Source organism: Nuphar pumila, chromosome 12 (assembly GCF_984573655.1).
Source record: "Nuphar pumila chromosome 12, dmNupPumi1.hap1.1, whole genome shotgun sequence".
In the NCBI taxonomy this organism is placed as follows: Eukaryota; Viridiplantae; Streptophyta; class Magnoliopsida; order Nymphaeales; family Nymphaeaceae; genus Nuphar; species Nuphar pumila.
The window spans coordinates 13,556,876-13,579,888 of NC_143260.1; the positions used below are offsets into that span (position 1 = coordinate 13,556,876).

General features: G+C 37.2%; 1 protein-coding gene across 1 annotated transcript in view; it reads right to left on the bottom strand.

Annotated features, from left to right (window-relative positions):
* The window catches only part of LOC149820051 (mitochondrial adenine nucleotide transporter ADNT1), a 68,326-nt gene extending 51,389 nt beyond the window's left edge, over nucleotides 1-16,937 (bottom strand). The window contains exons 1-2 of the mRNA XM_089982235.1: nucleotides 16,413-16,937; nucleotides 12,402-12,450 (exon numbers count right to left, since the gene is read on the bottom strand). Of these exons, the coding sequence (XP_089838361.1) occupies nucleotides 12,402-12,450; nucleotides 16,413-16,573 (210 nt within the window). The 5' untranslated portion in view covers nucleotides 16,574-16,937. The remainder of the gene's footprint in view (nucleotides 1-12,401; nucleotides 12,451-16,412) is intronic.
* Nucleotides 16,938-23,013: the final 6,076 nt, after the last annotated feature.

Here is a 23,013-nt window from a genome sequence, read left to right on the forward strand (position 1 = left end):
TTATTAAGACCCTCATTTACATTCTCATTTGCATCATGAGTGTCTTCATTTTCACTCTCACGCACATCATGAATGTTTTCACACCTTTCATGTTCGTTGACAAGGTCAAAAAAAATGAATAGTCACAAATCTCTTGGATTTTTTCCTTGCTAAAACCATTTTCGTTTTCAAGAAAGGTAACATTTCGTAAAACATATAATTTTTTTCTTTCAATGTTATAACATCTATATCTTTTTTTATTTTCGTTATAGCCTAAAAAAACACAATGAATTGCTTTTGGAGAAAGTTTGTCATTATTATTGGTAAGGACAAAACATTTACGTGCAAAGATTCTTAACCTTCTAAATAATTTTTCAACAGGAGAGATATTTTAAATGTTTTTTTAAGGCGTTTTGTTTATCAAATAAACCGCCGTAAGGGCGGCTTCAGCCCAAAAACCTTTTGGAACATTTATTGATACAAGAAGTGTTCTATTGGTCTCAATAATATGTTTATGCTTCCTTTCAACTAGTCCATTTTGTTGAGGAGTGTAGACCAAGGTAATTTTTGAACTCTTTTGACACAAATTCTCCCCTGGAATCGGTTCTAAAAATTTGAATATTTGTTTTAAATTGAATCTTTATATAGCAATAAAAATTTTTAAAACAATCAAATACTTCTGATTTTTGTTTAAGAAAAAATATCCAAGAGTGTCTACTATAGTCATCCACAAACACAACATAATAAGATACACCTTCTTTGGATACAACTGGAGTTGGTCCCCACACATCCGAATACACTTACTCTAATGGATTTTTAGATATAAAATGTCTTGGCCCAAAGGGTAAAAACTTTATTTTACTGAGAATGCAATCTTAATAACAAAATCTCTTTCTTTATAACTTGTAAGAAATGAAAACAAGTGTAATTTGGACACACTAGGATGTCCTAGTTTTTTGTACCAATTTTTTATATCTTTTTTTCCATAAAATTATAAAAGGTATGTTTTGATAACTCAAGATTGTCCATTACATAGAGATATCATCTTCTACAGCCTTGCCTAATCGGCTTCCCGGACTAGAGATTTTGTATTAAACAATCATTAGATGAAAACAAGACTTTGCATCCATGATCTGTAATTTGATAAACAAATAAAAGATTTAAATTTAATTTTGGTACTACTCTAATATTTGGTATGTGAAAGATTGGTTATTTTTAAACACCCAAAAACTTTTGATTTTTAAAGATGTTTGGTCGGCAGTTGAAACATAAGAATTATTTTGGTTAGTATGACATTCGGATAATATACTCATTTGGAGTCATGAAAAGAGGCACATGAGTCAATGATCCAAGAAGTCTTACCAAGGGTCACCACTTGTGGATACAGCCGCTACCGAGAAGAAAGAAGCTTGAGTTTTGAACATTGATTGTAGTGCCTCCATTAGTTGAGCCAAAGATAATGAGCTGATGTATTTGGAGCCATCTACATCATTCCTTTCAAAGAATGTTCCCACCGAAACAACCCTTTTATCATCTCTATGATCTTTCTTTTGAGACCAAATGGCTTGATGTGTCCCGGTTCATAACAATGATAACATATGATTTTGTCACCTTTTTGTATTCATGATCACTTCTTTTGTCGCTTCTTTCATAGTTATTTGAGTTTCTCTCATTCTCATTTTTCACAAAATGAGGAGGTTTATAACTCCTAGTGTAATTACCAGGCTTTGACATAGCAAGCACGAATTCTTCATCTTTTGAGGCGGATGGTTTCTTCTATAGTTAACTCCTCAAGAGTTTCGACTATGGTTGGTACACCACCTCTATGAAGGAGAGCTGACTTAAGCTCGTTAATGAATTGGTAGAAATGTTGTGTTTTAATTTGGTTTTCACGGAATTCTACATCTTGTGGGCAATGCTATTTTGGCTCAAGAAGAGGCAATTCATCACAAAGGAGAGAATGCATTGTAATATTCCCTAATGTTCATCTCTCCTTGAGTCATAGTCCTTACTTTGTTTTGAGCATTGCATATGTGAGCAATATCTTTAAAGATATACATGTCTTTAAGATATTTTCATGCATCACTAGCGAAATCAAATTGCGCTAAGCTAGAGCACTTGTGGATGTCCACACTATTAACGAGCCATCCAATTATCTTGGAATGGCCCATCCTCCACTCTTTCCATTTCTTTTCATAATCGAAAACGGCTTTAGACATTTTTTCTCCTTGAAGAGAAACTTCTTTTTCATTCTCAATTTTGGTAAGAATGAGTTTAGGCTCTCTTTCAATACCATCAACCAAAGGGTGTCCAACATCACTGTGGATGCCCACATCACATAGTTTGTATCATTAAGTCGTACGGGAATTTAGACAATTACTTCTCTTTCATTCTCCATTTCTTTACAGTAAGGAGAAAGGAGAGAGAGAGTATGTAGACAGAGAGAGAAAAGGACTACAAGATTTGTTTGAGATATAGTGTGCTTTCCGATGCAATGATCCACTATAATAACTACGAAAAATAGGAATATTCGGGTCTTGGATTCATTCACTGGATCCAAATGGAGTGGGCAATAGTGTACGAATCGTATGAGTTGGGTCGAATTCATCATGGACCCAAATGGATCCACCTAAGAATGTGCTCAAGTGGGGCCATTTCGAACCTATGTAAATGGATCCACTTTTAAAAAAATTATCGGGTTGAATGGGTTTGTAATTTATTACAGACCCGGATCCACTTTGGAGTGGATCCGGTATGGTGGGTTATCGGGTTCGGACCCAGACCCGGACCCGTTTCTTTTTTCTGTTAAAAGCCAAGTATAAGAATCGTGTCTGGGGCACGATTCTTGCCTAAGGGTGCGTATAACAGAGATCGGGGGAAGGGAGGGATTACAGTCCGGTAACCCAAATCTTCCAGTGCATCGGAGACGCGGGAAGGGTCGCCACTATCAAGGAGGTAGGTGGAGAGGATTGAGCTCTCATGCACCTCTCCCTCTGTATTTCTTTTTCCCCACCTATCGCCTCTCATTCTCGTTTCTTTACAGCATCAAAGTGCAGCAAGAAATGCGATCTTGGAGGTACCTGAGCTCGATCATCGGCCTTGTTTTTCTCCATCCATCGCAGGAAAAGAAAGGTAGGATTTCTATCCCTGATTGTGTTGGGTATGGATGGAATCGAGTTGGGGTTGGATCGGTCCAGGAAAACCCCAATTTAGGGGGGCATGTATGAGCTGCCAAACGATTCTTGGTTGTTGGAAAATCCAACGTTGGGGCTTGGGGTTTTAGAATAGGGTTTTATGCCTAGCCCTAATCAAGAAATCCCCAAATCAAATCGATTTGGGGGTCTGTTTGATCTACCCTAATACGACAATACCTAATCCCCAAATCAAATTCGATTGGGAGTGTCGATTCTTGTTTACCTTTCTTGGCGCGATCAAAGAAAAAGATTAAAAAGGGGCTGACTGACTAAGCCTTAAATCTTTAAGTTCTAATAATTTGGGCATTCGGTTGAATCTTATGCACTTTCTTATTAGGATTTGTTTTTTTATCTGTCAGACTTATTTTTGTTGCTCATGGTTGATTTGGGGTAAATAGCATTTTCTTGCATCCGATCTTATTCTATAATTGTTAAGTTTCCTTGTTTAGTTAACTTCAGATGAGTAATCAGTGGTATTGATAAGCCACCATATATGTATTTTTCCTTTCGTTTCATCTGTTGCTCTTTAGCATCCAAAAGTAATAATAGTTTCAATTATCGGCAGGGCTGTGTGACAGGTATATGTATATATAATTATATATATTATAAACTATGCCAACATCCTTCTTGATTGACTTGTCGCATGGGCATCATGTTAACACATATTGTTTGCTACTGTTCCGACATATTTTGTTCTATGCATGGTTGTACTGAATCCTTTATTTTTGATTTGCTGAAGATATTAATTCTCTGTTGACATGCAAGGGTAGTTCCAGAATTAGTTTTTTTTCATATTCCTTAGTGGCTAATTCCATCAGTTTATTTTAGCCATATGTAGTGAATTATGTCAGTCCCTGAGTGATCTGAGTATTGGTATAGGTGGAGCCATTATTACCTCTCATCTTAAGTAGTTATGACTGATTATTAAATCTGGATAAAGAAGTAACCTTTGCTAATTGTGCTAATTGTTTGCTTGAAAAATTTGTTCGATAAGCTACTGCAATCTATGTATGAAAGGTTATATTTCTGCACTAATTCAGTGTTCAACTGCATTTTTTTATTGAACATGTGTCAGTATAATGTAAATTACCAGCAATTTCAGAGTAGCTTAATTGACATTTCTGTTAACAAACTCTCAAGATACAGGATATTTCTATTAACAGAGAAATTGAGTTATACTTATAGGATAGCCACCTATGAGGGGTACTCATGTCTAATTTATGTTGAACAATGAACATATCACATGACAAGGAAATTGGGTCTCAATGTTTGAGTGTGTATTACTAAGAATGGGGTTAATGCTATGACAGTTGTGGAAATGTTCTAAACTTCGGGAAAATAAATAAATTAATAAAACCCAATTACAAAGTTGAGACCTACCTTGGAGAGGGTGGGTGGTACAAAACTTCGAGGACTTGTGTTTGGTGTCGAGCGGGAAGCGGCTCGTGGGTCCCCGTCCTCGGAGTTAGAGACCAGGACTACCTATGTGTCCTAGGTGGTAGTTCTACATCTTCTGCAGAAGTTAGGGGTGCACCCTGATTTGAGTTGAGGCCTTGGGAGATTCTCTCGGCTATTGGTCGCTCCCTTGGGGATTCAGTCTCCGTTAGAATGTTCGGGTTAATAAATTACCTGAAATAATCTACCCTCGAACATTCTCTTCTGAGATGGTCACATGTGCCCGTGTGTACCCACAGGATAAGATAATTAAACATCATGTTAGAAGAGTTAGGCGTCACAATTAGTGGAGATACTAGAGAGATTATGGAAGTGGTATTTCAAATGCTTTATATTATCAACTTGTAAATTAGTAAAATTCTTAACTTGGTTGATACAAGATAATTAAATTGTTATAAAAAAATGTACATGTCATTATATTGATTGTGGCATACCTCACCTGCTTATCAATGTTGCATACTGGTTATTGTTATATAACTGTTCACCTGCTTATCAATGTTGCATACTGGTTATTGTTATATAACTGCTCACCTGCTTATCAATGTTGCATACTTGTTATTGTTATATAACTGCTCACCTGCTCATATACATAATTTAGATCTTTGTTACATAATGCTCACATGTCTTGATATACACTAAAGATCAACCATGACACTCATACCACACACTCGATTCACGATATACTTGCACTATCAGTATAGAATTCCTGCTTAGACGTGGTAGTCTAATTCCTATTCTATTTTAACATTTTCAGGTCCTGAGTAGTCATCACAAGCGGTTACAGGACAGGTTTCGACATCTGTTTTATCTACTGGTTCCCTGGCCATCTTGTAACCGATATGCCATCCGTGATTCGTTTCTTTGTAAACATACTTTTGTAAAAGTTCATGAACTGAAGTGAAATAAAGAATGTGTTGATTGTTTGAAGATCTTTTTACCTGTATCTCTCCATTCATTTAACCATGATTTATAAAATGATTCCTCAAAAAAAAATCTAGTGTTTCTGGGTTAAGTTTTTGGGGCGTTACATCCACGATTCGTTATTTCACCAAGCTCATGACCCTCCTCTTGACGCTAGCACGATCTTCCTCTTGATACTATTAGAATAATACTTCAAGAACACCAAAGCTCTAATACCATGTAATGAAATGGATTAAATCCAAAAGACGTCAATTATGGGCTTGCAAGAACACACTTCAATCAAGAATAGCACTTGATTGAATAAGCCATGCTCACAAGGGTCAAAATATTCTTGTTATTGCATAGGAAAGCTCTTTAAAGAGTGAAGAATACAAAGACCTTGAAGGCCTATTTATAATACAAAGAGACACAAGGGAGTCCAACAGCTAGCAGGAGCTGCCCCCATCAATCCAAAAAAAAAGTACAAAAAATAAAAAGGAAATAAAAAAAGGTGGTCAGCCCATCTATTACAGTAAAAAGATTGAAACACCCCTGATGGGTATTTCGATTTTCATGAGTATATATATATATATATAGAGAGAGAGAGAGAGATCTGAACAGGTCCTAGGGAAGACTGCTGCCAAGAATCTGGCCAGGGGGTCACTGTCAACCATCCATGACTAGTGGCAACGTCTGATTAACTCCACATGAAAATGGAGAATGGTCATTTTCCATTGTGGGTGGTGAACCACCCACCCAAATCCATTTTTGTAACAAACCAGTTTGTTTCTACATTCAACCAAAATTTTTTGTCTAAACCACGTCTGGAAATTGGGTTTTCTCACCAAGACTGGATCTCTACTACTTTTATCCCACCTAATTTAGTTTTAAGTACATATTAACCTCAAACCAAACATAACAAACCCATTTGAACCCTAGTACCCTTCTTCAGTTCACAACCATTTCGTCAGCAGATTGGGAACCAACCACCGATCGATATCCCTAGAGGGTTGCCAACCAATTTTCTCTCTTCTCCTGCTTTGCAGCCACCAAACCAGCAAGCCATGTGGTAACCGCTAGCTGGAATCCAGCAGGAGAGTTAACGCCGACTATCTCTAAACAGCAACACTCACTAATAGCAGCCAGTAACCTCCTTGGGTGTGTCCTCCATTTGGAGGGGGACGGTGGTGGGTTGCAAAACCCTAACCACTATATCATTGCACACTTTATATCTTCTCCTATTTTGCAGCCAACAAACCAGCAAGCCATTGTGAAGAATCTTTGCAAACAATCAAGTTTCCAAATAACTTGATAATTCAAATACTCAAGACACAAAATAAATGCATAGTGTTTATAAGCTTTACACCACAAAAGGAATGCAATAAATGCACAGTGTTTATAAGCTTTACACCACAAAAGAAGTGCAATAAATGCATAGTGTTTATAAGCTTAAGGAGACAACTCCTTATTGAAATTCTATTTTACAATAGGCTTACAGCCCTTATTTATAAGCTTTAGCAACTCATAAGAGTTGTTGGGCTGATTCCCAACAGCTCTAATTAGAGCCGTTGGGAGTCAGCCCAACGTCTCTTATTCTTACCTGTGTACAACAGTCAGTGGCTGACTGTTGTACATTGTACAGTCAGCTACTGACTGTGTACAGAAATAGTACATAAAAAAAGATAAAGTAAAAAGAAAAAGTTACAAAAATAAGAAAAAGTTAAAAAGAAGAATTACAATCATATTCAACAACATGAATATGTGTAAAATGACTAAAATACCCCTACAGCTAATACAAGAAAAAAATATTTTATATATATAAGTAGATGGATACATGTACATATATATGTATATGTATCTCCTTTTATATATATAAAATATATATTATAAAATACATTGTCTTATGAATTACAATTTAACAGCCATGGGGCAACTGCTAGCTGGAATCCGGCAGGAGAGTTGACACCGACCATCTCAAACTGGCAACACTCACTAATAGCAGCCAGTAACCACCTTGGGTGTCCTCCATTTGGAGGGCACAGTGGTGGGTTGCAAAACCCTAACCACCATTTCATTGCACACCCTGTTTCCTCCCATCGTGAGAGAGCTCATGATGAGACTCTGCTTTTGAACTGGTTCGTATACGAATTGATTCAGCCATCCTCCTTTAATCCTTTTACCCACCAATGTTGCCCTTATGCCAGCCCAGGGAACTGATTTGCAGACTACAAATTGGTTCCCTCTTGATTTAACCCCCAAACCCCATTTAACCTTTATACTACCATTCTGGACCTTTAATGGTCTGAAGACCCACCGAATTAGATTTGTTTAAACCTTAATACCTTATTAAATCTTTTTGGATCACCCCAACTCAAACCAAATTTAAACCTAACCCATTTTCAAAGGTTATCCTACCCGTTTGACACCCCCCCCTCCCCTCCCCTCCCCTCCCCTATCCAAGTCCATCTAGATCTGATTATGTTTAACTTTGATCCAATTAATCATATATGGATACAAAAGCATATGAAGATGGATCCTTTTAGCTTGGCCCATATACTCTCGTGGATTCATTTGGTATTCTTCCAAACCAGCCTCTCAAGAGAAACAGGGTCCACATACTATTTCTACTTGGATCTTCCATGGATTGAATCTTATCATTGCCAGATCCAACTGGTCTGCCCACATCAGAGTTCCTTGTTGAAGAAGTTGAATTTATTCAATGATTTCCTCAGGACAAGAGTAATTGGAAGAAACGCAAGCAAAGCTAGATGCATCAGGATGTGTCGGGTCTGGGATCCACTTGGATCTGATTTTTATTATTTGGAATTAATGTTATTGTTCAATTTGGATTTTGGCATTTTGGATATGTTTTTTTTACTTTTTTCATATGGATCGGATCTAAAATAGAATCTAGGGTATTTCCATTATTTCTCTAGCATATCCTGTATAAGTGTAGGAGTAATTTCATAGAAAGTGGATTTCTTAGCAAATCTAGATCTTTTAAAATATTGCAATATTATCGGTATTTCAAGGTCAGTCAATATTTTCTCGAGATATTCTTGATATTTTCAAAATATCACCAGAACTTAAAATATTGTGAATATTTTCTTTAGATTTTCTCGATATATTCAAAAACCTATATTTTTATACATTTAAGTATCTTTTTTTGTTGCTTTTGTAAGATTAGGTATCACCATCAAATAAGACTACAAATAGTCTTAAAAAGATTACACAAAAAGAACCACAAAGGTTCAACTCCAATACCCGAGTGTGAATAATACATTGTAAGGGTAACTTGCCCCATATTTATACATGAAATAAGAGCTAAGGGGAGGGAGTTGTTGGGCTCCCAATGGCTCTAAATAGAGCAGTTGGGAGTCCATCGTCTCTCTACCTTTTTTACTTTAGTCAAAAAGGTTTATAAGTGTCAAAAATGAAAAAATAAAAAGTAGAAAAAGTTATCCTAACTAAACTATACTAACTAAAATAAAAGAAAGACTAATTCCTAGTTAGTATAGGAGATTACATATTATTTAATAACTTTTATATTTTAAAAGCTTTTCTAGTTGTTTCTTTATATGTTTGTAAGAAAAATACTACAAAACCTACTACTCGTCTTTTTTATTATTCATATTTTTTTAATTTTTAAAGCTTCTGATACTTTCTTAAGAAAATCACTTTTTGAAAATATCATCAAGAAAAACCCTTGCCGAGAAATTACCTTGAACGATATAGGTGACTATGATGTATACATACACTAGTTAAGTCATGCTATTTCTCTCATATCCTATTATCTCAAGGTAAATGAATGAGGAAGAATTCTACCACATGAAATATCTTACTAAAGCTAGTTTTTAGGAGGAAGACAGAAACAGAGTTTCTTGACGGAAAGGAACTGCTTCATGCAACAGTCATCTAAATTATGTTGGTCCTTTGCAACGGTTGGTTGGCCATTAACGCACTTAATTGTACTAACAACTAGATACAACATATGGGCTGAATATTTAGAGTATGACATGCAAGAATTATTAACCCAAATAGAGATATTGAGAACAAAAACTGCTTTGATCAGTTACACTATTAAAAGAAAAAAAAATTGGGTCATCAGCAATGAGAATTAAATTGTCAAAGCAGGTTGTAAATGAAAACACTGAATCTCACATGATGCACCTTCTTCATGCAGTTGTTATGAACATAGTGACAAATCTAACGAGATTTATGAATATCTCACGAAAATATCGCGAGAAATTACCCGAAAGTTAAACACGGTTATTTCTAGCGATAGTTTCAATTTCTCGCAAGCTTTTTGTCAAAAACATAAATATTGCATTTTAAAAAGCGATATTTATGTTTTTATCAGCTATTTATCATGGAAAACAACGGTTTTTATTTTTAAATATTTTTATGTATATTTTTTATAAAAAAAAATATTTTTTATATTTCTAATTTATTTTTTATTGCCAAGATTTTTCCAAAAAACACAAGATTTTGAAAACATTTTCAATTTCTCGTGAGTTTTTGGCTTTTTATCACTATGGTTATGAATCTATGCTAAAGGAAGTGTGTTTATAATCCTTAAACCAAGCTCTCATATTTTATATGTCAAGTTTGTCAACCTTTCATGTACACCTCCATAGCTACATCTATAACGCACCCAAATAGATCATTTGTGATTGTCACTCATGCACTAGATGCAAATAGCTTCATCATTATTCAGGAACCTATTTTCCCTTATACACAATCCTCAAGCCCATGGCAGGCTTTTATCCTATGTCACAGCTATGTCAAAGGGACGCTACTTTATATTATTGTGTTGTGTTCTCTTACATACTTATTCCTAGTGGAAAATCGCAGAAGAATGGTGTGTCTTGTGTCCTTTTTGTCATGTCCTTGGGCTCACCAAAGTGTTCTGGCAACAAACAACATATTCTCACAGATCACTTAGACATTTACCCCTCACTTCCCTAGCTTCTTCTGTATAGCCTCCAAGCGTTATTCTCTAGCTAATATGGCCTTACATATACTCCAAACGGTTGATTAATTGCCACATTTTCTTCTCCAAATGTTGTTGAATGTTTCTTTACCAAAAAGGTCCTAATCCGATGCCTTGAATGCTTTAAGGTAACATCATTCTAAAACTGAACCCTTCTGTTTCTAAAAGAGAAAAGGAAGACAACCCATTCACAGGTCTTGATGAAATCTCAAGTCCAAATTTCAACATAAATCACCACAAAACATAAAGAACAAAATTTCAAACATAATATAAATGATTTTTGTTTGGAATTTTCCATTATTTAAATTACCTTTTTGCAATCTTTTAGTATAGAAAGAGAGCTCCAATTGGTGGAAAATGATGGAATTCAATCCAGTAGAAATGGGAAATACTTTCAATTTTTTCTTGAAAAAAGGGATATTTTTTCTCAACTTGGTTTTGATGCAATCAAAAAATTTAAACCTCCTTTTTGTTGTTATATTGGGTCTAGATATGGTCCAAAAAACTTAAGGATATTATGAAATAATGAAGAAAAATAACTTATAAACAATAATATATAAACAATAATGAAGAAAAATAACTTAAAGGATATTAGAAAATTTTCAAAGTCAAACCCTCAACATACCAAATATAGTCTCTAAGATACAAATAATTCTATTTATGTTTGTAGGATGTCCTCTTTCTTGATTAAGATGGACTATCCTTTTCTAATTAGAGTAGGACACTTCCACTAGTTAAAAGAAGGGGCACTTATCAAATCAAGTAAGTTTTGTTTTATAAATTAATCAAGTAAGCATTAGGACTCAACTTCTGAAATGCATCAAGTTTTTGTATTTTGGGTCAACTTCAAACCCCACTCAAACGGGGCAATATGGTTAGTAATAATGGGTCGAACTTTGGTTGGCCCAAGTGACTACTAAATAACTTCTGACAGTGGTAAACTGACTTCATTGGACAAGCAATGCACTCAAAATAAGCTCTTCAATGGAACAAAATCACTGAAATCTGATGAGCAGTTTGAAAGTTTTGTCCAGTTGAAACAAGATGTGTTCATTTGCTACTCTAATAGATGCAAACCTCACTCAAGCGGTCCAAATCGTTAATGGATCTACCTCAATCAAGAGGCCATTTTGTCCCTCTTGAACTTATACTGAAACAAGACAATAACCCTTATCTCAAAATTTTCAACTTTTACTGGGGTGAGAACATAGAAATTTAACCACAGTAACAGGCATAAGCTAGTAAATCTTGCCCATTTAAATTACATGGTTTATGCATGGATCAACTAACCTGCATGGACAACCCCATCGGTTTCACAATCTTACACCCAAGTTCTGTTGAAACCCTGTCAATCTTGCACCCAAGCAAACCCCACGGGGGTTCACAATCTTACATCCAACTATCCAAGCATTGGTGAAACCCTGTCAAACAAGGGTCTGTCATCCTTTGTTTGCTATAAGGTTGCATGTGCTTCAAGAATCTTTTCTAATTCAACTTTCTATGTATGTATGTATCTATGCATGTCTGTATGTAGGTATGTATGTAGATAGATAGAGAGAGAGAGAGAGAGAGAGATTTGCATGCAAAGCAGTTGACACAAAGCTATGGCAATGTATGTCCTGCCACGACTCTTAATTCTCAAAATCACATTTACGCATATATTAGTGCATAAAATTACTATTAACAAATGTAGACAACCTAGATCTTCTAAAAAAATTTTACAAATTTTGCATTATTCAAATAATTTCAGTTTATTAGGTAGACATTTCAAGAATGTGATCACAAATAAAATGTTTCAAAGACCATGTAACAGGGTAAGGCAGGTATAAGTTTAAAAAAAATACTTAAAATAGCTAATTATATGTAATTGCAAACAGTACCTGGAGCAAAATTTTCAAACGCTCTAATGGTGCAACAGCAGTTCGTGACCTGTCATGAGATCCAATCATCATCATTTGAAATTCAATCAAAAATTAAAGCAATAGAACTGGAACCATTTGACTCAAGTTTCAAATCAATATGAGGCTCAAGTTTCAATATGAGAATATAGCCAAAATGGGTGACCATTTCAAGTTTCAAATCATTTACAAATTAAAGGAGTAGACATAAAAATTAATAGGTTTTTTTTTTTGAGGAATAGATGTTATATTATACTCTAACACAAGTATATGCATGTAGGCTCTAAATTCCAAAAACGCAAAAACTCTGCTACCATTTCAATAATCTGGTAAACCAACAAAATACAAATAAAATTATTCATGTGGCAAGTTAAAGAAGAAAAATAATCAACTAAGAAGAATATAGCAAGATTACACGCGAAAAATAAAATGAACTTACAGTGTTGATTGAACTGAAGACATCTATGACCACATTCATGAAGTGCTTCAAGTCTCATGTCCAGTGTTGTTATGGGTCTTGTGATATCAACTATATGCAGGTGAATTGAGTTTGTCCACGTCACAGAACTTTTTCTTGTTTTAATTGCATTAAGCTCTGACCGTAACATATTTGTTTGTTGTTTGCTTCCTATGGTTATTTTGTTCACTTTCACTATTATCCTTGCATACTATATATCAGATTGACAAGTCTCGATCAGTCACCAACTATTGAAATCTGAGCATCTCCAGATCAATCATTTAATAAAAATGTAGAAGACACCAAAATTCACAATCTTCACATCAAATCTCTTTCCTTTTACAGATCTTACTAGAGAAACATATTTGCATGGATACTGCTTCCTATTGAGAATGAAGCAATAATGTTAAAAACCTCTATGGCTAAAAGGCTGACTAGCAATTGGTCCACTTATAGACTCAGTTATGTTACTAACAATTTAACTGAGATCCTCACTGGACCATTTGATTTTAGCATTTAAGAAAATCAAATTCTGAATATGCCATGGAGAATGAGGACATCATTTCAAGTTCCTTTAAAAACTGTACAATTTCATTCTTTCCATGTATACCACCATGCTGAAAACAACCACCTTGTCCAAATATATCACCATCTTACCCCTTTTCTCTGATATAAGATGACAAGATTAATGATCTGAAACTGGTCTATGAGAGGAAAATCCCGGTGTGCACAGCCAAGATTTTCCAGCATTAAAAAGAAAAATGAATATTGCCATACAACTCTCTAGCAGCCCTTAGACAAAAACCACACACTCGGTAGATAAAACCCCTTCTTCATTAAAAACCAGGTTGTAGCAGCACATCAAAGGGATAGCACCCATGCAAAGATCTTAGCTACAAGTTTGCACCAACATCACATTTGTCAGGCAACCCATTAAGGCATTAACTTGTATTTTTCTTAGCTAACAACCATCAGTTTTTTTTTGAAATAGCAGCCACCATCTATTCAGAACAAGAGCTTTATTAATTAGCATCAACTTACTAATTCCAATACCCCAAGCCAAGTAGTTTTAAAACCTTTTGCCAAGAGACCCAATATGTAACTTTTCCTTCCCTCCTGCCCTTCGACAGGAAATCCACCATAGGTCTTCTAATACTTCTAGCAACCTTTTTGGGAAACATGAAGATATTTACAGGGATACTGGGAGCTTTAGCAGAACTGTCTGACCCACCAAAGGTAGGTGGTAATCAGCATTCAACTTTTGCAGCTAACCTCCAACTTTGCTCTTCAACACCTCCCAATATGCAGCTCTGAAAATCCCCTTGGGTAATGACAGGCTTTCAGGAATTTTGAGGCTATCATCATAGTTATGGTAGAGTTTGGGGTACACTTTTTCCTCTAGATCTATATTAGTAATTAGTAAATCTATGGTAATATGTACTTGAGGATTTGTCACTGTGAACATTAGGAGATTTCTACCATATTTGGGAGATGGCCAAATTTTTTGTTATGAAAGTTTAAAAACACTAGGATTAGTAAAAATGCAAAGGATCCATATCTTCAACCAATTGTTCCTATATCATGGTGTTGTTTCACTGGAGTATTTTTGTAAATACACTTTGATGGCATGATCTTTAGGCAGCAGTAATTGAAGTTATTGCCATATCCAGCAACACGATACAATATGTATCTTAGACCCTTCCAATACGAGATCCTATAGGTTTTAGTTCTTTTTGCTTCCTTTTTATCTTTTACCATTTCTCTCCTTATGCAATTTATTTGTTCTATTATTAAGTAAATCCAGTAACTAAAGTACATTTTCTTGTTATTTGCCATCCAGTGATGGTTCTATGTAGAAACTAAAGTAAGTTCTTCTAGAAGCAATACACAACCTACCTTTTGTCCATCTAACTTGTAAGCTAGTAAAGTTTAAATATCATCAAGTTCCAAAGCAAACAACCGACGGGGGCTCCGCTTGTCTGGTAGGAGCAGCTGGTGCACGTCACCTTGTGTTGGGACATTGCAGGTTTAAACCCCAAGGTATAGTTGTATAGCTGGTAGGGTTCTGCCTAACCCCAGCTTGCCTTTCCAAAAAAAAAAAAGAGTTCCAAAGCGAACAATGTTTTACATTCAACCATAGGTAGTTATCCTGTTTTCTATCATTTTGATCTCTGGAAAATTAATACAATGCATGTGTGGCAATAATCACAAATTTCCAGGATTAAGAAGGTATTTTATGAGGCATATTAGCATATAAAAAATTGAGTCAAGACAATCAAAGTATAACCAGAAAATAAAAAAGAAATATCCAAGAATTAGATGTTTTTTATAAGAATATCATGATTTCAATACAAATGAAATGTTCACTGTAGGTCCATACAGGTATTGAAACGATCCTTTCCCACATATTTCAATCAATGAAAAAGTGAAATCACAAAAGCAATCAAACTATCAAAGCAAAAAAAATGCTGATAAACAAGAAACATTGACATTATAAGAGCAGCTTATGCTTGATCAACAGATTTACAGATTTTATGGAGAAGAATGTAAGAAATCAACAAATAGAAATACGATTGTTGGGCAACTATACAGCACATAGATCGCGCTATTGATGGATCGAAGAAACAGACAAGAAGAGGAGAGAAAAAAACAATCACACCGAACAGGGATTTTACATGGTTCTGCAAGAGTTGCCTACGTCCACGGCCTTACTGAGATTCTTTATTCAGATTCAGAAAAAAGCACACGTTACAAAAGGCGGATTGCCTCCTTTAAATAGGAGGTTATAGAGAACGATAAATAACATCTCGAAAAGAAGAAGAAATGAAATCAGGCATAAGACAACCATAGTAGCTATCATTAACAACATTTAGTCACGTTATTCCCATATCAAACCTAGTCTCTTATTTTTTTATCTTATCTTGAGGATCACTGTTTTTTAGCATAGATTAAACCAAAAAGATAGCTAAGAATTATAAGGAACACGGCATAAACATATGCGGCTTGTTGCAGCTCCTCCTTTCCTGAAGCAAACAACAAGTTCCACAAACAAGGGCAGATTTTCCATTCTTATCTTTCCCCTTCCTCGGCACACCGGAAAGGAACGGAAATAACGAAAAGAGATAGCGACGGCACATTTGACTAATCAACACGAATTCCCTTGTCGATATAGGGAAAAAAATGAAATACGATGCAAGAATTTGGAAGCGTTGGAATGAAAACCAGGAAACGGCGTAAAACAACTAGGGATAAATTGCAGAAACAATGACACGAAGTTAGAAAGAAGAAGTGCATAAAAAGGGATACAGAGCAATTCACAGCACCCAACAAGGAAAAGAAGAAGAAGAAGAAGAAGAAGAAAGGAGAATATAATTCTGTCAAGAAATCAAGAACTTAACTCTAAGCGATCGCTGTGTGTCTGCACCGGATCAGAGTCGGGAGAAAACCAAGAAATCAATCCCTTGATCGCCAACGGGGAATCGAGGAGAAAAGAATACAAAAGGAAAGGAGGAAGGGGGTAGAGACGAGGGACTCACACTCCACCAGCTACACCGCCAGCGACGAGCGATTTGCAGACGCTGAGGATGGCGTGACTGGGCGCCTTCACTCCCTCGCTGGCGAGCTTCGCCTCCTCCGCCAAATTCACAATGGTCGACACCGCCGATTCCTTGCTCTGAACGACATCCTCCGAAGCCATAAAACCCTAAGCAAACCCCCAACCGATAGAATCCCCGAGTTCCGGCAGAGCTAGCGAGCGAGAAGGACGCCGGGCAAACTTCCGGCAGCCACTCACCCGAGACAAAAGATCGACATGGTGGCGGACGGCAGATAAGAAGAGCCGAATAGGGAAGTCGAGAGAGAGGAACGCTCGCTGCTCAAGACTGGCTTCTCAGTTCTCCCGCACGACTCTCACTCTCTCTCTCTCTCTTGGGTTTTTCCTTATATGTGTGTGTATCTTAAACGTCCGACTTTCCGTTGGTACGAACGAAAACCTAAATCGGCGATCCGCCGGAAATCGTCGCCGTCGAACCGTTCGGGGCAATTTCTAAAACGAACATTCCGGCGTTACGGGGCGTCGCTCTCGAAGCAAATCCGGTTCGGGTTCGTTCCCTCGGTGATACATCGTACGGCGATCTTCGGCAATCGTGTTTCTTTTTTAGCTTTTTTTGAATTTTGCTCAATGAATTGAACGGATCCGGGGGGACGTGGATGGCTCGAGTCAGGTGGCTCTGGGTTCGGATCAAGAGCGACTGGACCCGGTTTGGTTGCTTGGTCCGTTTACTTTGGTTCGTGAAGGATAGAACTGCCACTCGCCTTATCCAAACATGTGCTTTTGGGATAAAAAAGAAAGAGATTCCTAGACAATCAACGAATCAAGGGCTTTGGAATGTGTGGAAGCAGCCACAAGTTTTGTTGCCGGTGGAAGAGAACATAGGGCGTTGCATGGTGGGCCCATGCTGGCATACTACGACAAGCTTTTCTTTTGGACTGTGGTTGGTGTGAGGCCGGCCAGTAGTCCTCCACTCGCGGGTGCCACAAATAAAAAAAAAAAAAGACTCGGTAATGTGATAAGCCAAGACCATTCTGTTGTGGAGATCACCTCGTGCATAAGTGTGATTTTGTTTTTCATTTCCTAGGCACCGAGGAAACAAAAGGCATGTCTATGAGTATTCATGTGGCACATCACCTTATGAAAATTTAGGTCACTTCATGATATGATATTTAACAAGTACAACATTTTAGTCCCTTCATTGGTCACTTCATGATATGATATTTAACAAGTGCATCATTTTAGTCCCTTCTTTGAGATTTCATAACTCTCTCTCTCTCTCTCTCTCTCTCTCTCTCTCTCTCTCTCTCCCTCTCTCAACTGTTATAATTTTCTGAATGGTGGGCATCGAGTCACTCAAGATGAAGCCGACTAAGCCCACTTTGGAGCGGGCATGGGTCAAGGGTTTAGGTTTCACTCATCCACTATGTTATCCCCCGTCTTCACACCCCCTTTAAATCTCATGATGGAAGTTGTTGTGATCAAATCTGACCGTACAGACGAATTCAGCATAGTGGGTTTCATAAGAATCATTCTCGAATGGCATTTTTTTGATCAAATATATAATTTTTTTAAATCATTAAATTCTGTGTTTTGTCAACTGTTGATTTTTGAACCACCAAAAAATCTGGAGCACAAGTTAAATTTCTGTGACTTAAATGTTGGTTTTCAATGAAGTGGGATTTGATGAAAACAGCATGAATCACGGAAAACCCAAAGTGAAATATGAAGATAGCGATGACATAGGGGATGAATGCAACTAATTTCGAGATTAGATAATCTATTATTTACAAGCTAGACCAGGCTGGCAACAGGGCTAGAAGACATTCCAATAACATAACATGTTAAAAACCTAAAAAAAATGAGGGTGATTTTTATCAGTGTTGTGAAGAAGCGTACGCCTCAGAGGCGAGGCGCACGCTCAAGGTACTGAGGCGTTGCTGTGATGCGCCCCTCATCAACCTCCGACCAGTTGTGACCACCGACCACCGGAGTTGCTGTGTTGCAGCTGCTGCTCAGTCTTCTCCGACCACCGGACGACTGGCATATCCCTCGCTTCCGTACCAGCTGGGCGCATGGTCCTTCTCTTACTGCCTCCCCTCCCACCGCTTCAATTCCATACTAGTTGTGAGAGGCGTACGCCTCAGTACCTGAGGCGTACGCCTCAGAGGCGAAGCGCAGGCTCAATGCCTCGCTTTGCCTCATCGCATTTAACAACCTTGATTTTTATGCTGCAGCGCCAGCACCCATCTGGAGTATGGGTGTCAACGGGCCTGGTTTACCAGAACCAAACCTTATAGGGTCCAGGTATGGTGATAAATAAGAAAACCCGATTAATACCCGAAGGTCTGATTAATACATGGATCAGGGTATAGTTTGTGAAATTTTATACCAGACCCGGACCCGACCTGAGTTTCGATTAAAACTCACAATTTTTCATTGCAAAAATGATAAAAAAATATGGTTTTACCAGGTATAGTCTGAGTTTGGTTTATGTTGAACTTATCGGGTCTGGATATGTTTTTTCTTTTAGTGGACCCGATACCATACCCAAAAATCTGGTCCAAATCTGGTTTCACCTGGGTCTGAACCAAACCCGACCCATTGACACCTCTATTCTCGAGTAATGCCAATGTGAGTGGCTGCCGGCCGGGTTAATATATATAATGTGAACACTTATCAAATAAAAAGAAAGGTGATTTAGGGTGTGTTTGTGTGCTGGGAAAAACTAAGTGTTTTGGTAGAAATGCAAAGCAAATGCAAGGATAGTTTTTCTCACAAAAGATGGCATAGTCTGCAACACACAAATGCACCCATAATTTACGTGGTTCTTCTTCCTTTGGATAAGGTTTGGTCCCTCTTGTGCTTCCTTTGGAAGATGTTTTCGTTATATTTTCACAACCACAAAAAAGGATCTATAGTGCAGTCAAAATTGCCGCTATAAACTTTTTTGACAGATTCTTTTTTTGGCTGTCAAAATTGCCGCTATAAACTTTTTTGACATATTCTTCTTTTTTCTTTTTCTTTTTTGACAGAAAACTGCCACTATAAAGTTGTGTAAATGCCACGAAAACAAATAGTGGCAGTTCAGCATTAGCCACTGTAGGGCCTATCGTTCTTGGTGTTTGTGGCAGTTGTACAACCTATCTCCTATGGTTGCTTGGAAGTACTTATCTATTTTTTTATCTCTTTCCATAATTCCTTTTTTTTCACCACTATTTCTTTTTCTTTCTATCTACATGGATTGCACATGTTATAACTCCTAATATGCCTATGAACTGCTTCATAATTATTATCAAACTGTGCAGCATTTTACTCCATTTGAAATCCATCATAGCGTTGAACTTGCCTTTGGACATAGCACATGTGCCTCAATTATGGATGCTTTATCTTGCTCACAATTACAGCCTGCATAGTACTCAAAGTCTATAGCGGCATTTAGATTAGGTGTCAGTCAACTTCACTTACAGGCAACACTCACTAAGAATTAAGGCTGTCAATGGGTCGGATTTATCGGGACCAGTACCAAACCCTATAGGGTTCGAGCATGATGATAATTGAGAAGACCCGATTAAGACCCGGGTCCAGATCCGAAGGTCCTATTGATACATGGAGCCAGGTATAGTTTGTGAAATTTTATATCAGACCCAGGCCTGACCCAAGTTTTGATTAAGACCTATAATTTTTCAATGTAAAAATGGTAAAAAAATATTATTTTTACCGGGTATGGCCGGGGTCTCGTTCTTGTAGTTTTGATCAGGTCTGGGTATGGTTTCTCTTATTATGGGTCCAATTAAACCCGAGTTGGGAGCCGATACCGTACCCAAAAATCGAGGCCAGGTCTGGTTCCACCTGGGTCTGAACCAAACCCAGCCCATTGAGACCCCTACTAAGAATCATAGTATGTTGGAGTTTGTTTAGAAAAGAGAAAAGTGCTATGACTTTTTATTTGTGACAAGGAACCCTCATCGAGAACCCTGCCACTTACTGCACCTGCCTCTCAGCGAGGCAAACCCCGAGTAGAGCCCACCACCACCCTACCTTATGTGGCCGACCTTCAAAAGCTAGAGACACACCCGTGCACTGAGAGAAATGTTATGACTCGATGACCAAGTGTGACGATCGGAGACTTGATAGAAGCTAAAAGCAAATCCAAAGACAGCCATCAACAGAACTGTGTCAGGCAAAGTGTTGGCGATAACCAACACCTTAGTAAGTGGTGTTAGGATCGAGCACCAGTTCTAGTTCAAGCTAGGGATCGAGACCGAGTTTTCCTAGGTTAGAACGGATAGCAAAATCCATTTGATAGTCAGTTTGTTCTAGCCTTCTAGGTCTTATTAAAGTTTACCCAAAGAAGTGAGACGATGGCATATGCTAAAGGCACTGTTCTTAACCTTGAGCATTTCAAAAGTAGGACGAATCAAGAGAAACCACAGAGGCAAGAGTTGTATATATATACCACCGAGCTGGTATCCCATGTGGTAAGTGGGGTCCTGTGTCAAGCTCAAGGCCGAGGATCAAATCCCTCTGCCACATGGGGCGGCTGTTGTTGTGGTAGAGGCCCCATGTGGCAAAGGTCCGCCTAACCCCAGCTTGCCTTTCAAAAATAAAACTAAAAAAAGTTGTATATATATATATATATATATATATAGAGAGAGAGAGAGAGAGAGAAATGGGTTATGTGTTAAATGAAATATATTAAATGAAACTTGTTAAATGGGTTTTTCTGCTCTTTCAGTATTTTTTTTCTGTTCTGACCCCACATGGTCGATTTACGAGAAATCCACACCAGATCATGTGTTTTTTATGAAAAAAATTATATTTGGAATCTCACAAATTTACAAATATTTTGGAATGTTATAAAAACCACCTATGTGTCGGAATCTAACACTTCAAGAACTGAACCCTATATATACAGGGTAACTGAAATATGTTTACCCCTATAAACCAAGATTTAAATAGTTTTTTCACTTTTTCAAAAATTTAACTCGATGTGATCTAGATGCTTGGGTTTATAGAAACCGATTTTTGGATCATTCAATTACGACGTATAAGAAGGATCTTTTAGGGAATGAAAATCAATGGTTTAGAATTTTCATAAATATTCAAGAATAAAAAATTGCATTTCTTGATCCGGTTTTGATGATACAACAGTTGATTCCTAGCAAATGGACCATGACAAATATATACACCAAAAATCCCATAAAATATTTCTTAGTGGGTAGGTATGGTAGGTTTTCTAATCGGTAGGTCCCTGTATATAGAGACAGAGAGCTTTCAAAAATATATACACCACAATCAAAAACAAGAAAAGAAATGAAGATAGAAGTGTATCCAGGCTGCCATACACAAAAGTGAGCAGTTACAAAGTGAAGCATTAGGGTTTTGCTCGTTGTGTAAGAATGATGCATAAGTCCTAAATCCAATAACTTTCAGGCCGAAAACTGGTCCATTTAATATTGTTGGTCCCAGGCCAGGTTGGGCCGGCCTTGTTCTAAAAATCTAAAATCGTATTGACCTGTGCTTCAAAGCATTATTCATCCTAATTTGGTGCATCAAATTGGAAGAGTGGAATTATTTGCCAACTTGTCTGGTTTCTTTTTGTTTTCTTTCATTTTCCTTACTTTTTAAAAGCATATATGCTCCAAGCATGCCTTGGCCATCCACAAATACCATGACGACATGAATGTGCCCTGCTAAAACAGGCGTTGTGATTGCTGAACTGTCTTTATTAGACACGCTCGACCTGCATGAGATGGGAAGAAGACTAAAGCTTCTCACCGTTCTCAGCTCTCATCTTCCCTGCAAAGAGCAGCAGTCCTAAATATATAAGCAAAGGGAAGGTTCTCAAATTCCACCCGAGCATTTGAGCCAGCTCCATGGCTCGTTCATTAGGCAAATAGATGGGAATTAGCTGGGATTTCGTGGGACTGATGTTCATTCCTCCATGAGTTTCAAGCTCCTAGAGAACTTAATTTTCTCATATGAGTTAAAACCAAAAGAAAGCAGAGAAATAGTGGGAAAGTGCAGAAAATTAACTCAAAACAAGAAAATACTAAATTCAATATTTCAAAACAAATTCACCTCCCATCTACAAAGCTCCCTCATTTTATAAACAAATGAAATTTTACCTAATTCTAACTCAAGTAAACTACCTACCCTACGTACCTACTGAAAGATAAAATTATCATAATATAATAAAATCTGGATATTGAATCTAATACATAAATTTAATATGCGTTACAAATAAACCAGAATGTAATTTGATCCAAATACAAAACATTCAAATGATAAAAATCCAAACTATGAATGAGATCCCAATGTATCTTTATGGACCCAGGTATTCTGCTCCGCTCCTGCATCATTCAAAGTAGTATCAGAACCTTAGGTTCTCTTGGCTGGTTGATCGCTTGATTGTGAAGTTTGAGGGAGGATCCTGTCAAAGTGAAGGGACGTTCACCTCAATTTCTTTCACTCAACATTTTGAGAAAACATTCTTGTCAGACTCTAGATTCATCAACATATTCAACTCAAAAAGTGGTGCTGATTAGAATAGCTACTCTCACGATCTCTCCATACCTCGATTC